General features: G+C 45.5%; 1 protein-coding gene across 3 annotated transcripts in view; it reads right to left on the reverse strand.

Moving 5' to 3' along the window:
* Positions 1–15,977, reverse strand: part of ipo7 (importin 7) — a 32,974-nt gene that overhangs the window by 8,602 nt on the left and 8,395 nt on the right. For all 3 annotated transcript variants that reach the window (XM_042073836.1, XM_042073838.1, XM_042073837.1), the window contains 15 exons: positions 11,983–12,139; positions 11,785–11,874; positions 11,357–11,451; positions 10,613–10,697; positions 10,365–10,499; positions 8,586–8,685; positions 8,207–8,283; positions 7,962–8,078; positions 5,325–5,414; positions 4,447–4,612; positions 3,523–3,812; positions 3,263–3,329; positions 2,988–3,113; positions 1,537–1,634; positions 895–990 (listed from right to left, as the gene is read on the reverse strand). In XM_042073836.1, coding sequence (XP_041929770.1) covers positions 895–990; positions 1,537–1,634; positions 2,988–3,113; positions 3,263–3,329; positions 3,523–3,812; positions 4,447–4,612; positions 5,325–5,414; positions 7,962–8,078; positions 8,207–8,283; positions 8,586–8,685; positions 10,365–10,499; positions 10,613–10,697; positions 11,357–11,451; positions 11,785–11,874; positions 11,983–12,139 — 1,789 coding nt within the window. The remainder of the gene's footprint in view (positions 1–894; positions 991–1,536; positions 1,635–2,987; positions 3,114–3,262; positions 3,330–3,522; positions 3,813–4,446; positions 4,613–5,324; positions 5,415–7,961; positions 8,079–8,206; positions 8,284–8,585; positions 8,686–10,364; positions 10,500–10,612; positions 10,698–11,356; positions 11,452–11,784; positions 11,875–11,982; positions 12,140–15,977) is intronic.

A 15,977-nucleotide genomic window follows, 5' to 3' on the forward strand; every position in this document is an offset into this window, starting at 1 on the left:
AGCCTACTGATGCTACAAAGCTGTAACACTGAGTTAGCCTACTGATGCTACGAAGCTGTAACTTACTACAAACACTCGTATTAAGCAGCTTTACATCTACTGGCTAAAACAGGCATATATCCATGTCCATATTACATCCTTTCCATGTTGGCCAACACTTGTGATTACATGTCGAGCCTGTCAGTAGTGAGAAGAGAGGTCTATTTGACGCTAGTCATGCCTACCCCACAGACCTCTGAAATTTACCTACAAAAAAGAGCCATAAGGAGATCCGGATGTTAATTGAGGCTTACTATCTATGGCAAGTTGCATTGCAAGTTAGATTTTTGCTACCCCAGAGCTAAGTTTTCCATCTTAACGTACCGAAGATCACAGCAGCCAGTCGAAGGCAGAGGACAAAAGTGTGTTGAGCAAAACGTCTGCATTTCAGACTTCCTCGTCCCCGCGAGAGTTTAACAGGTTTATCATTCAAAACCCCCATGTTATTTTCCCATAGGAAAAATCGCAAGATACCGGATCTCAAAGATGGCAGCATTTTTGTAGGCGAACTTCAGAGGTCTATGGGCTCTAGAGGTCCATTTGACGTCAGTCCTGCCCCCATTGGATCTCTATCTGTACAGTAGCCGCGGTTACCGTGATTCACACAATTCCTAGCGGATTTACGACACAATCCCGACCCTATACTGGTTGCTATGTTACCTGGTTGCCATGTTACCTGGTCGATGCCGACACTACACTGGTTGCCATGTTACCTGGTCGATGCCGACTCTACACTGGTTGCTGTGTTACCTGGTTGCTATGTTACCTGGTCGATAATGACTCTATACTGTTTGCTATATTACCTGGTTGCTATGTTAACCTGGTCGATGATGACTATACTGGTTGCTATGTTACCTGGTCGATGCCGCGCCCTTTGCACTGCAGGATGATGACCTCCAGCAGCTTGACAGCATGGCATTCTGGGTCTTCACCAGCCTCACCCGTCAGAATCTACACACACACACACACACTTTAGTCACTCTCCACCTGCAGATGACCACACCTTCACAGACATCTAAGAAATGTAGAGCTATACTACAGGACAGCAGACACAGACAACGCCATACAGAGCAAGTGTGTGTGTGTGTGTGTGTGTGTGTGGTAATACGTGAATACGTGTGTGTGGTAATACACGTGTGTGTGGTAATACATGTGTGTGTTGCGGTAATACATGTGTATGTGTATACATATATGTGTGTGTGTATACATATATGTGTGTGTGTATACATAAATGTGTGTGTGTATACATATATGTGTGTGTGTGTATACATATATATGTGTGTGTGTGTGTATACATATATATGTGTGTGTGTGTATACATATATATGTGTGTGTGTGTGTATACATATATATGTGTGTGTGTGTGTATACATATATATGTGTGTGTGTGTATACATATATATGTGTGTGTATACACATATATATGTGTGTGTGTGTGTATACATATATATGTGTGTGTGTGTGTGTGTGTGTGTGTGTGTGTGTGTGTGTGTGTACCTTCTTGCACATGCTGTAGATGATCTCCAGGTATTTGGTGTCTGATAGCAGGGTGTCCGTATCCACGGTAACGTAGTTATGGAGCAGAGGCATCATGTCTAGAATAAGAGTGAGGTGTGTCTGATGAGCAGGGGGAGGGACTTATGAGCAGGGGGAGAGACTGATAAGCAGGGGGAGGGACTGATGGAGAGTGATGTGTGTATGATGAGCAGGGGGAGGGGCTTGTGAGCGGGGGGGGGGGGCGCTGGTGAGCAAGGGGGAGGGGCTGATGGAGAGTGAGGTGTGTATGATGAGCAGGGGGAGGGGCTTGTGAGCGGGGGGAGGCTGGTGAGCAAGGGGGAGGGGCTGATGGAGAGCGAGGTGTGTGTGATGAGCAGGGGGAGGGGCTTATGGAGAGCGGTGCGGCCCGCATCACACAGAGCTGCATCTGAACCCCACACAGACGATGCCTCAGTGCTGCTCATGCTAGTGACTACATTTTCATGTTGCCTGTCTTTTAAAGAGCAGTCAAAATGGCACTCTTAATTGTCTACTGAATCAGATGAGCGTGTGCGCAAATTCAAGTCCTTCCATTGACAAAACTTCTTGAAACTAAGTCTTGAAATGAACTGCAACAGTCATTAATACTAGGGTCTTTTGCTGCCACTAATCCATATGCAGGACGTTAACTGGGGCAACTCAAGGAAATCCTCTCCTCCAATTGAACGAGACGGCCTTACCGGTAGGCTTTGTTTTTACCCCAGTATGCAACGCATTTCTCTGTCAGATTTAGTTTGGTCTGCAGTGGGATTTTTCTTGAGGTACCCTGCTAGCAAAAGCCCATCCGCATCACACGTTTTGCACCCCCTCTCAATCTCCACATAGCCTACCGCTGCAGAACTCCATGTCCTTACAGCAAGTCTATTTCATGACAAATCCACTTCATACATTAGACATAATCAACGACTTAATCACTATCCGCCTCAACCGTTAAGCAGAAATATCTCCACATAGTAGGCCTAGACTTCAACCGTTAAGCAGAAATATCTCCACATAGTAGGCCTAGACTTCCCTCCTTTTCTTTGGTCTTGTACTCTCCCGATTACAACAATGTCTCCCAAGATAGCATTGCCGCCTAAAATACACATGCGTCATCACTGCTACATTAACAAATCTTGCACATAGGAAGAAGGCTGTTAGGTACTATTTTATATTTTATTTTATTCTCAGAAAACTGCTTCATGAAGCAGAACAGGTCCGAAACTACCCAATATAAAAGGCTATTTTAAATGGAAAACGTCCAATGGCATATCGCGCCGATGTGTCTGAACCTGACTCCAGTAGAATTTATAAATATGTGTCCGATCACGACCCCAGTACAACTTATAAATGTGTGTCTGAACCCGACCCAGCCCGTGAGGTATTGTCAGGTATCCACCCTCTAGTGTGTGAGCTCCAGTCTGTGTGTGTACCTGTGAAGTAGTCGAAGCCGTCCTGCTGGAAGACCTCGAAGACGAGTGGGAGGAGCTGCCACATCTGTGGCGACACCTGCTGGCAGGTGAGAGAATGCGCCAGGGAGAGGATCTCCTCGTAGAACTCTAAACACACACACACACACGCGCGCACAAGCAAAAACAGTTACACTTGCACCCATAAATTAGCCCGCCCCAGTACCTTACATTACTGGGGAAATCTGATTTAAATCATCCTGTTAAGACGTGTGTGTGTGTGTGTGTGTCTGCCTTACCTAGAACGTGCTGTTGCAGGACTGTTCCAATCACCTGAAGACAGATGCCTTCCAGCTGCTGTGTGATCTACACACACACACACACACACACACACACACACACACACGTTAAGACGGTGTACATGGCATTTCAGACAAGTTGAAGAAAGACTATAATCTTGTTTCAGGACGTTTGTTTGAACAGGTGAGTTTGTGTGCAACTGAATGTGTGTGCCTCCTTGTTCACCACCACAGTGTTGAGGATGGCAGTGTGTGTGTACCTCCTTGTGGTCCTCCACCACACTCAGCAGGGTGTCGATGGTGTTGAGGATGCCCATGGCTGTGACGGCCTTGTCGTCGCCTCCCTCCTCGTCTGGGCCCGTTTGGATGACCTGGTTAAAGGTCATGGCCAGGTGCTGGGTCATCTCCACGGCGATAGGGGTCACCTCCTCGCTGTACTCGCAGATCATCTTCTGGATGACGCTGGTGAGGTCATCGGTCTCCGTCTCCCGGACGATGTGCAGCAGTGCCTGCATCACGGGCCGGATGAATGGCGTGATGTACTCCTTAGCTGCACACGCACACACACACACATATTACACACACACATGCACCAAAAGTCATTTTGTTTTCTATATTAGTGCACCCAGTCCTCCAAGACCACCCATATTAGTGCATGAGTACATATTGGCCCATGTTAGTGCATGAGTACATATTGGCCATATTAGTCCATAAGTACATATTGGCCCATATTAGTCCATAAGTACATATTGGCCCATATTAGTGCATGAGTACATATTGGCCCATATTAGTGCATGAGTACATATTGGCCCATATTAGTGCATGAGTACATATTGGCTGTAGAAAGTAGTCACGCAGATGCCTCCTGGAGGTCGATTTCAAGTGGATTATTAAATAGTTGGCATTATTCCCATAGACTATCCGTTTCCTAAATAGTTGGGATTATTCCCATAGGCTATCTGTATATTGGATGGTACATATTACACCCATCCCACCCACAAATAACACCAATGCGGAGATAAGTTCAGAACAACACTTCTAAGGTTACGGTCAGCAACAGGCAACTGATTGTCTGTGCGTATGTGGGAGTCGTGACTGGTCACTGAGCCACAGGGTGATCCTGCATGTGTGTGTGCATACACACCTTTCTCCTAGTCATCCTGCGTGTGTGTGTACATACACACCTTTCTCCTGGTTGCTGATGAGGACCTGCAGGGCGATGGCGGCCTCCACCTTGACGGGCATCTGGTTGTCGTTGATGAGGCAGAGTCGCGTGAGCTCCAGGGCCGTCTGCAGGTTCTGGTCACTCTTAAACTTCACCTCACAGAAGTAGTGCAGGACCCAGCACGCCTACACACACACACACACACACACACACTCCCTCTTAAACTTCACCTCACAGAAGTAGTGCAGGACCCAGCACGCCTACACACACACACACACACACACACACACTCTCTCTTAAACTTCACCTCACAGAAGTAGTGCAGGACCCAGCGCGCCTAAACACAGATTTCTTTTTACCTCACATTTTACACACAAGGGCCACACACACACACACACAGGCCTTACCCTACCATGAACCCCCAGCCTTACCCTGACCCGACACACACACACAGGCCCACACACACACACAGGTCTTACCCTGGCCTGACACACACACACAGGTCTTACCCTGGCCCAACACACACACACAGGTCTTACCCTGGCCTGACACACACACAGGCCCACACACACACACAGGTCTTACCCTGGCCTGACACACACACACAGGTCTTACCCTGGCCCAACACACACACACAGGTCTTACCCTGGCCTGACACACACACAGGCCGACACAGGCCCCCCCCCACACACACAGTCCCACACACACACAACCACACACACACACAGGTCTTACCCTGGCCTGACACACACACACACAGGTCTTACCCCCCCCCCCCCCCCACACAGGAGCGCTTTGGGTTGCACTCTGTGCACGTTAAATGCGCTATACAAATAAAACTGACTTGACTTGACACAGGTCTTACCCTGGCCTGACACACACACACACAGGTCTTACCCTGGCTCTCATGTAGCCCAGCTCGCTGCGGAATAGGGGGAAGACGTGGTTCTGCAACATGAACTCCATCTGGTCCTTATAGACCTTTTTCTGAGGGAGGGAGAAGGAGAGGGAGAGAGAAAGAGAGAGACAGTGTGTGTGTGTAAGTACTGTGTTTCTCTGAGGGAGAGAGACTGTGTGTGTGTGTGTGTGTGTGTGTGAGTGCTGTGTTTCTCTGAGGGAGAGAGACTGTGTGTGTGTGTGTGTGTGTGTGTGTGTGTGTGTGTGTGTGTGTGAGTATGTGTTTCTCTGAGGGAGAGGCTTCCCCCATCTCGTCCGACAATCGCTCGCTATTTAATCGTTCCATGGTTTTGTTATTGTAAATGAAACATTCTATTTATTCGTTCCATGGTTTTGTTATTGTAAATGAAACATTCTATTTAATCGTTCCATGGTTTTGTTATTGTAAATGAAACATTCTATTTAATCGTTCCATAGTTTTGTTATTGTAAAGGAAACATTCTATTTAATTGTTCCATGGTTTTGTTATAGAGTACCGAAGCCATGACGTAGCGTTGCCACGGCAGCAATTTCACTGGATCTAAACAAATCAACCTAACCATTGAAATCACCATAGCGGTGGCTTTCTTAATCTATTTCAATAATTTTACAAAGTTTCTAAGATGTTAGTATATTTTCTTTACACTGCAGGAATCACATACTACAACATATATTCATACCAACAATCAAATTCGTGACTACAGAGTTTTATTTTAACATGGGTTTCCTCCGTAAAAGAGACCTGCATGTAACTGCAGCATGCGGTTAAAATCCTTAAATTCACAGACATATTTGGCTTTATTTTTTAAGCAAAAAACGTCACTCTTAACTCTTAACTCATTGAGTGCCAAAAACGTAATATTAAGTTTTTCCTTCCCATGCGTTGAGTGTCAAAAACGTAATATTACGTTTTTAGCTTTTTTTTTTAATTACGAAACTAGACACTCTAACACACCTTATATGTGATTTTGGGAACTCTGTGATGAATGGAAATGAAATATATGACGATCGAAAACTCATGAAAACGCACAATCTGGACATTTTATCATAACTCGGTTGCTGCTTTGGGTCGAATCAGTGACGCATGCACGTCAGCTCAAAACCAGGCCATTTTCGTGGGTCTATCACTAGGTGGCAGTCTCACTAGGTCACTTCCCGGAAACTTTACAGGCAACACTTCATATTTCATGAAAGACGTTTTATCTCCATTTCTAGAAAAAAACCCCCAGCGATTTTGGTGAAAACTAGCCACTGTTTAGCTTGCGATTTCTCAGGAACAGAGGTGTGCAGAAATACACGGTTTGCACCCACTGAGAGCTTAAAGTCTCACCTTTCAAACGAGCCATTGCATGTGTTCATAGCTATAACACAGAATATGCTGTGGCTGTACAAAAATCATCAACAATGGTCTAGATTGCTGGCACTCTAGGACAAAGCTTCCGAAAACAGCTTGGCATTGAATGAGTTAACAGCCGCCAGTCTTTGAGAAGACGTGAAATAACGACTGGAATTTGGTTTCTTTATATTACACCTGCCAGGGAATCCGTGTTATGCGGGTAAGCTGCGGCCTAGCAGGTAAAGCATGTTTAAATGGCTATAGCCTACATTTAAAACAATTTTTTAGCTAGAAATGATGCCACATGTCTACATTCAATGCTATTTAAGCCACTTCGAAAGTTTGTTTAGATCCAGTGATTCTGCCGTCATGGGAATGGAACGTCACACTTCGATACTCTATTGCAAATGAAACGTTCCATGGTTTTGTTATTGTAAATGAAACATTCTATTTAATTGTTCCATGGTTTTGTTATTGTAAATGAAACATTCTATTTACTCATTCCATGGTTTTGTTATTGTAAATGAAACATTCTATTTAATTGTTCCATGGTTTTGTTATTGTAAATGAAACATTCTATTTAATTGTTCCATGGTTTTGTTATTGTAAATGAAACATTCTATTTAATCGTTCCATGGTTTTGTTCATTCTTGCTGTGCCGTCTTCTCCCATTTTCATTTAGTATTTTGCGATGAGTGAAACAGCGCCCCCATAAATGCTATGTAGTGAATGTGGTGAAACACAGTATTACACTCCCGTTGTCTCCAAGTGGCACCCAGCCCGAGTTGGAATCCTCATCACTAAAGCAACGTGAAAATAAAAAGATAATCAACCAATCAAATTATCGAGACTTACTTCGAGAGGAAAGCCATCCTACTCGTCTATTCCTTCCTGTCTATCAGTCTTTTGGTTACGTGCAAGTTTGAGTTTTGTTGAGATCAGATCATGTTAACAAGTGCCATTTTGGACGGTAGAGATTTGGAATTGTTAGTACAAAACAATCGTAGTAAACTACCTCTTCAACAATGACCTCAAGTTAAATCTAACAGCAGACCAAAACTGGAGGTTCGTATTGAGGGTAGAAACATTTAAGAGTTTAAAGGGAGGGAGGGAGAGCCTGCGTTTCCCAAAACCACAGTTGCTAACCTGGTTGGCAATGGGAAATTGCATTGACTTAGCAACTATGCGCCCCAGACTAGTAGTATGTGTGTGGTCTGAGTGTGTGGATCTCGGCCAGAGAGCTGATCGGTGTGTGTGCGTACCTTGAGGAGGATCTCGGCCAGAGAGCCGATCATGTGTAGAGCTCCATCCTTCTTGCGGGGGTCTGAGGCGGGATCAGTCAGGATCTGATAACAGAAGCCCATCGTCTTCTGAAGCACCTACACACACACTTACAGTTTGATCCATGGCCCACAGTTTCACACAATTTGTTCACCCAAACATCCCCCCACATACACACACACACATATAGACACCCCCAAATCCCCCGCCTCTCACACACACACACCTCCTTCCTCTTGTTGCAGGCGGTGAAGAGCAGTGTCTGTGCTGCTGTAGTGGGGGAGATGAAGTCCTCAAACACATCTGAGACCAACAAACACAAAGGGAAACAAAGTTGCACTTCACCACTCCTCAACTCATCCTTAACGGGCTAATGAGTGGATGTCTGGTGTGTGTGTGTGTGTGTGTGTGTTCGTACCAAATATCATGCGGATGTACTCGTAGGGGCCCTGTGTGTGTGTGTGAATGTGTGTTTGTACCAAACTTCATGCGGATGTACTTGTAGGGGTTCTGTGTGTGTGTGTGTGTGTGTGTGTGTGTTTGTACCAAACTTCATGCGGATGTACTTGTAGGGGTTCTGTGTGTGTGTGTGTGTGTGTTCGTACCAAACTTCATGCGGATGTACTCGTAGGGGTCCTCCTGCCAGAGCTCCTCGTCGCTGTCTGTGTAGCACATGAGGGGGAACACAACGTCCTGGATGATGCCCTGGAACACACACACACACCAATTTTGCCAATTTAAAAAAGCTTAACTCGAGTTGCGATTCAAAGACCGCTGTTCGCCAGCAGCAGCATCCATCTTCTTTGTTTTAGTAGCAGGAAATTCAGGCGGAACCGTCGCTGACTCTATAGACAATGTGATTGGCCTGATAGAAGATGGAGAGTTGCTGGACTACCCTGTGGCTGCCAATTACATTTGCTGCCGCTAGGCTATGGGACCCCCAACATCTGGTACGGAACACTCTGTAACCTGGGACCCCCAACATCTGGTGCGGAACACTAACCTGGGACCCCCAACAACTGGTGCGGAACATTCTGTAACCTGGGACCCCCAACATCTGGTACGGAACACTCTGTAACCTGGGACCCCCAACATCTGGTACGGAACACTCTGTAACCTGGGACACCCAACATCTGGTGCGGAACACTATCTCGTCTTCCACTTGGCCAATAAAGCACTAGTGCAGCACTATAAAGCACTAGTGCAGCACTACAAAGCACTAGTGCAGCACTACAAAGCACTAGTGCAGCACTACAAAGCACTAGTGCAGCACTATAAAGCACTAGTGCAGCACTATAAAGCAGTATAAAGCACTAGTGCAGCACTATAAAGCAGTATAAAGCACTAGTGCAGCACTACAAAGCAGTATAAAGCACTAGTGCAGCATAAAGCACTAGTGCAGCACTACAAAGCACTAGTGCAGCACTATAAAGCAGTATAAAGCACTAGTGCAGCACTATAAAGCAGTATAAAGCACTAGTGCAGCACTATAAAGCAGTATAAAGCACTAGTGCAGCACTATAAAGCATTATAAAGCACTAGTGCAGCACTACAAAGCAGTATAAAGCACTAGTGCAGCACTATAAAGCATTATAAAGCACTAGTGCAGCACTATAAAGCAGTATAAAGCACTAGTGCAGCACTATAAAGCATTATAAAGCACTAGTGCAGCACTATAAAGCAGTATAAAGCACTAGTGCAGCACTATAAAGCATTATAAAGCACTAGTGCAGCACTATAAAGCACTAGTGCAGCACTATAAAGCATTATAAAGCACTAGTGCAGCACTATAAAGCAGTATAAAGCACTAGTGCAGCACTATAAAGCAGTATAAAGCACTAGTGCAGCACTATAAAGCATTATAAAGCACTAGTGCAGCACTATAAAGCACTAGTGCAGCGCCAAAGAGAAGCACCGGTCAGAAGTAGGGCCTCAACTCTCCCCCGGAACACACAGGGATGCAAACAAAGATAGAAATAAAAAATGTGGTTCAATAGATCCTCTTCAGGATCTCTGTCACCTAAAGATGTCCAGGTGTTCCTGTAGCGGAACCTAAAGATGTCCAGGTGTTCCTACAGCAGAACCTAAAGATGTCCAGGTGTTCCTACAGCAGAACCTAAAGATGTCCAGGTGTTCCTACAGCAGAACCTAAAGATGTCCAGGTGTTCCTGCCCCTAAAGATGTCCAGGTGTTCCTGCCCCTAAAGATGTCCAGGTGTTCCTGCACCTAAAGATGTCCAGGTGTTCCTGCAGGGGAACACTAGAGGCACATGGCCATGTTGGGGTCTGTCCCAACCACTTCCAAACCACTGCTGTTCCAAACGTGTAAGAGATAGATAGATACTTTATTGATCCCCAAGGGGAAATTTAAGTGTGTGTGTTTACCTGGATGTGAGGCTTGAGGTTTTTCCAGGTAACAGCGTGAGCAATGCCCTGGTTGATGTAGTTGAGTGTCTGTTGCAGAACACGTGGAGCCACATAGTGCTGCTCTTTATACTGGTACAGCACCTTCAACAGGACCTACACACACACACACACACACACACACAGAAATACAGTATCATTACATAGTGCTGCTCTTTATACTGGTACAGCACCTTCAACAGGACCTACAGACAGACAGACAGACAGACCTGCTGTGCGGCTACTGCGTAGCCCTTCAGGAAGAGCTCTGCAAACTCAGCATACTCTTTGGTGGTGTTTCCAGGGCTACCGTACCTATGGCAACAAACAACAAATCAGCCATGCTACAGGGAGCAACAGAGGAAGAGAGGATGAAAGGATGAGAAGAGAGGAGGAAAGGATGAGAAGAGAGGAGAGGAGCAATGTGTGTGTACTCATAATGGTGGTCCAGAGAGGAGAGGATGGGGTTGAAAGAAGAGAGGTGGAGAAAAGAGGACAGGAGGAGGATAAGACAGGAGGATGAGAAGAGAGGAGGAGGAGAGGAGAAGAGGAGAGGAGAAAAGGACAGGAGGAGAAGAGGACAGAGAAGAGGAGGAGGAGAGGGATAAGACAGGAGGATGAGAAGAGAGGAGGAGGAGAGGAGAAGAGGAGAGGAGAAAAGGACAGGAGGAGAAGAGGACAGAGAAGAGGAGGAGGAGAGGAAAGGAGGAGGAGGAGGAGAAGAGAGGACAGGAGGAGAAGAAAAAGGAGGAGGAGAAGAGAGGAGGAAGAGGAGAAGAGAGGAGGAGAGGACAGGACAGGAGGAGAAGAAGAGAGGAGGAAGAGGAGGAGGAAGAGGAGAAGAGAGGAGGAGGAGAGGACAGGACAGGAGGAGAAGAGGAGAAAGAGGAGGAGAGAGGAGGAGGAGGAAGAGGAGGAGGAGAGAGGAGAAGAGAGGACAGAAAGAGGAGGAGAGAGGAGAGCTAGATGTTTACCTCTCAAACAGGCGGGCCAGGATGTGCAGAGCCCACTTCTTACACTTCCACCAGGGCAGCTCCTGCCTCTCCTCCTCGTCAACCTGGAGCGTCTCCTGCACACGCACACACACACGCACACACACACACACACAGTCAGAGAGGAAGGAGGGAGAACGTGCCAGAGAAATGTAGACAGTGAGTAAAAGATCTAGAGAACGAGTGAAATCTGGACAGCGACAGATCAGATGGAGAGAGATCTAGAGCGAGCTGTAGAGAGCTAGTGAGATGGAGAGAGAGAGCAATCTAGAGAACAGAGGGGGATCTAGAAAGCAGAGAGAAATCTAGAGAGCAAGAGAATTAGAGAGATCTGGAAACAAGCAAGAGAGGTCCAGACAGATCTAAAGACAGAGAGATCTAGGAAGTGAGGGATTGAGAGGTTTGCTTACTGGAGGAACGTCTCTGTCCACCACCGTCTTCAGAATCTCCATCCAATCGGTCAGAGTCTGTCTATTAATGAGCTCCAGAGGCAAGTTATACTACACACACACACACAGAATGAGAGAGAGAAAGATTAGAAAACATACAGTCTGTTAATAAACTCCAGAGCCGATACTTTACTACACACTCCCAGTGTGTGTCCGTACCTGGAAGAGGGCGTAGAGGATCTTGAAGATCTGTTTCTGGATGAGGACAGAGTCGCTGGAGGCATCTGGGAGCAGCTGGATGAAACGCTCCCTCAGCATCGGCATGAAGATCTGCATCGCCGCCACCAGGGGCTGCCGCTCCTCCGGCTTCTTATACCTGCACACACACACACACACACACACACCTGAGCATCTTATACCTGCACACACACACACACACACACACACCTGAGCATCTTATACCTGCACACACACACCTGAGCATCTTATACCTGCACACACACACACCTGAGCATCTTATACCTGCACACACACACACCTGAGCATCTTATACCTGCACACACACACACCTGAGCATCTTATACCTGCACACACACACACACACACACACACACCTGAGCATCTTATACCTGCACACACACACACACACCTGAGCATATTATACCTGCACACACACACCTGAGCATATTATACTTGCGCACACGCACACACACACCTGAGCATCTTATACCTGCACACACACACACACCTGAGCATCTTATACCTGCACACACACACACCTGAGCATTAAAGCAGCCCTTATCCCTGCACACACACACACACACACACACCTGAGCATCTTATACCTGCACACACACCTGAGCATCTTATACCTGCACACACACACACACATACCTGAGCATTAAAGCAGCCCTTATACCTACACACACTAGTGTTGTCACGATACCAAAATTATGACTTCGATACGATACCTGCCATAAATATCACGATGCTCGATACTGAAACGATACTACGGCGAAATCCTAAGATATCTGGAAAAGAAAGGACTCATACCTCCAAGTGTATTGAGTCATTTGTGTTGAATTCGGTGCACTTTTGTAGTGTGCAGGTCAATTCTGGGTTCTAAACTTCCTACATAATTATTATTTTTATAGTCAGTAAAATAGTAGGCCTACTTTGTGTGATTAAGTCCTTTATTTTTTGTTATAGTTCATTTACATCGTGTTGTGTTTTGCCAATAAAGTAGCCAAACTAGGCTAGATCAAGGTCATTGTTGAAATTACTGCATGCAAATCACTGAATGCTATGCAGAGGGGCCTAATCTTTAGGCCATCTTATGTACAGTATAGGCTACCCTAGGCCTTCCCGTGTTCATGGGATTTCTTTGACAGTTGCATAGGGGAAAAATGTGAGGATAGTCTTCATTGCGCCCAGTGTACAAGTACGACATTCCAACCACTCAGGTCTTCGTCAGATACTGTAGGCCTACACCATTAGCCTACCTGTTGCAATATATCTGTGTGCATTCCTACATTACGTCTATTTCTTTGATAACATGATTTGCTACCACGTAACAATAAGCCGCTATTATTATTAGGACTCAACACGCTTTGGTGGTATTATATGCTGTGGGCTTTAATTAGCGCATTTCGGGTAGCCTATCCTACATCTGGGCAATCATTATTAAACAAATTGCAGTCTACATGCCATGACAAATATTACCAGTAGTACTGACCGAACATGAAATAGATTGTTTATAAGTTATGGTAATGTTATTCTGGCGTGAACATTGCGCTTTCATCACGTTAGCACCCTATGATTACAGCTCGTTATGTCTCGTCAAAATTCATTGATGAAGGAAGGTTCGCTTAATCCCAGAGAACCGTCGGAAACGTCGGAAATCGTATCGTTTTTTGCGTGAAGGCATCGTGATACCTTTTTAGTATCGATACACCGTGCAACACTAACACACACACACCTGAGCATCTTATACCTGCACACACACACACACACACACACACACACACACACACACACACACACACACACACCTGAGCATTAAAGCAGCCCTTACACCTGTACACACACACACCTGAGCTTCTTATACCTGAACACACACACCTGAGCATCTTATACCTGAACACACACACCTGAGCATCTTATAGCTGAACACACACACCTGAGCATCTTATAGCTGAACACACACACACACACCTGAGCATCTTATAGCTGAACACACACACCTGAGCATCTTATAGCTGAACACACACACCTGAGCATCTTATACCTGAACACACACACACACACCTGAGCATCTTATACCTGCGCACACACACACCTGAGCATCTTATACCTGAACACACACACACACACCTGAGCATCTTATAGCTGCGCACACACACACCTGAGCATCTTATACCTGAACACACACACACACACCTGAGCATCTTATAGCTGCGCACACACACACACACCTGAGCATCTTATACCTGAACACACACACCTGAGCATCTTATAGCTGCGCGCACACACACACACACACCTGAGCATCTTATACCTGCACACACACACACCTTGACATTAAAGCAGCCCTAAGGAGCTTCTTATACCTGAACACACACACCTGAGCATCTTATACCTGAACACACACACCTGAGCATCTTATACCTGAACACACACACCTGAGCATCTTATAGCTGCGCACACACACACACACCTGAGCATCTTATACCTGCGCACACACACCTGAGCATCTTATAGCTGCGCACACACACACCTGAGCATCTTATACCTGCACACACACACACCTTGACATTAAAGCAGCCCTAAGGAGCTTCTTATACCTGCACACACACACCTAAGCTTCTCATACCTGCACACACACACACACCTTGACATTAAAGCAGGCCTAATGAGCTTCTTATGGCAATGCTTCTTGAGCTGCAACGAGCCGAAGTACAGCCTACTGGCAGATGTGGTGTCTCATGACTCTGATACCAACACCCCAGGTACTGGGCAGAGTTCACTGGGGGGCTCAATAGTTTAATCAAGCATCAGCGGTCAAACCTGCTGTGCAAATGGCACTGGCATACCTGGGTAAGGGTGTAAAGATTCACCAGTACATACTGGTAACCAATTTGAACGTTAAAGATGCAAGTGCATCGATAAGCGAACCCCTACATGGGTTTTAAATCTTTACACTTACACTCCTATTTGGTATTTTTGCTCGAAATTGCACACCGCCAGTGTTGCCCATACATGGACTTATGTGTGGCGGCCCACCACAACATCAACATTGACCACCACAACATCAACATTGACCACCACAATATCAACATTGACCACCACACAATGATTGTACTAAATTGTGCTTAAATCTGGTTAGAATCATAACCGGGCTGCGCTAATTTGTTAAAAACTGTTGCATTCGAGTTAATTCTGCAAACCTACCACCACAAATAGAATTCAATTCTGTGGGAAACAATGCACACCGCCTATGAACAATGGCCCCGTTTCCACATACTTTCACTTATATTCAAGAGCTTGAACTCTTTTGAAAGCAGAGGCCTTGCAGATTATTTTGGTACCAATAGATTGACTGTGTGATGAACTGTCAGAGAATGGCAAAGGGTAGAATGATAGTTTTTTTTTTTTTTTTAGGCGGTTTTGTACATCTCTGGAAATGACCACATTCGGCCCTCTTGGTCATTTATTTTGTCTGGGAAACACAACTGAGGTAACAGGTCTTGTGAATCTGTATCTTAAAGTAGATAAATATTGGTTGAAATATGATTACTTTAGACCATTATTTGCCAAGGTATGCTCATGCGTTTTGTAAAATGCCCTATGGAAACTCCCTATAGGACTTCTGGTTACCCATAATGCATTAAAAGGCTTACTGTGTGGCAACCTCTTGGTGTAGAAGCATAATCCTGGTCTCTAGGAAACACTTTGAGGTTTCTTGTAGACTATTTGGAATGTATGTCAGGGGTTCTGATATAGAATGACTACACAAAATATGGAACAATTACACAAAAGTCTCTATTTTTGCATTTTCTTTGTTGGTTCAATGGCAGATGGCAATGACAGAATTGGATTCAATTTGTGAACTTTTGAGTCTTGGAAAACACTTTTCCATTTACATTGGAATTTTGCAAACATTCAGTGTCAGAGTCAATAAAATGATGTAACAAAATTGACAAGCAGCTGTAAGT

This window comes from Alosa sapidissima, chromosome 20 (assembly GCF_018492685.1).
Source record: "Alosa sapidissima isolate fAloSap1 chromosome 20, fAloSap1.pri, whole genome shotgun sequence".
NCBI classification, from domain to species: domain Eukaryota; kingdom Metazoa; phylum Chordata; class Actinopteri; order Clupeiformes; family Clupeidae; genus Alosa; species Alosa sapidissima.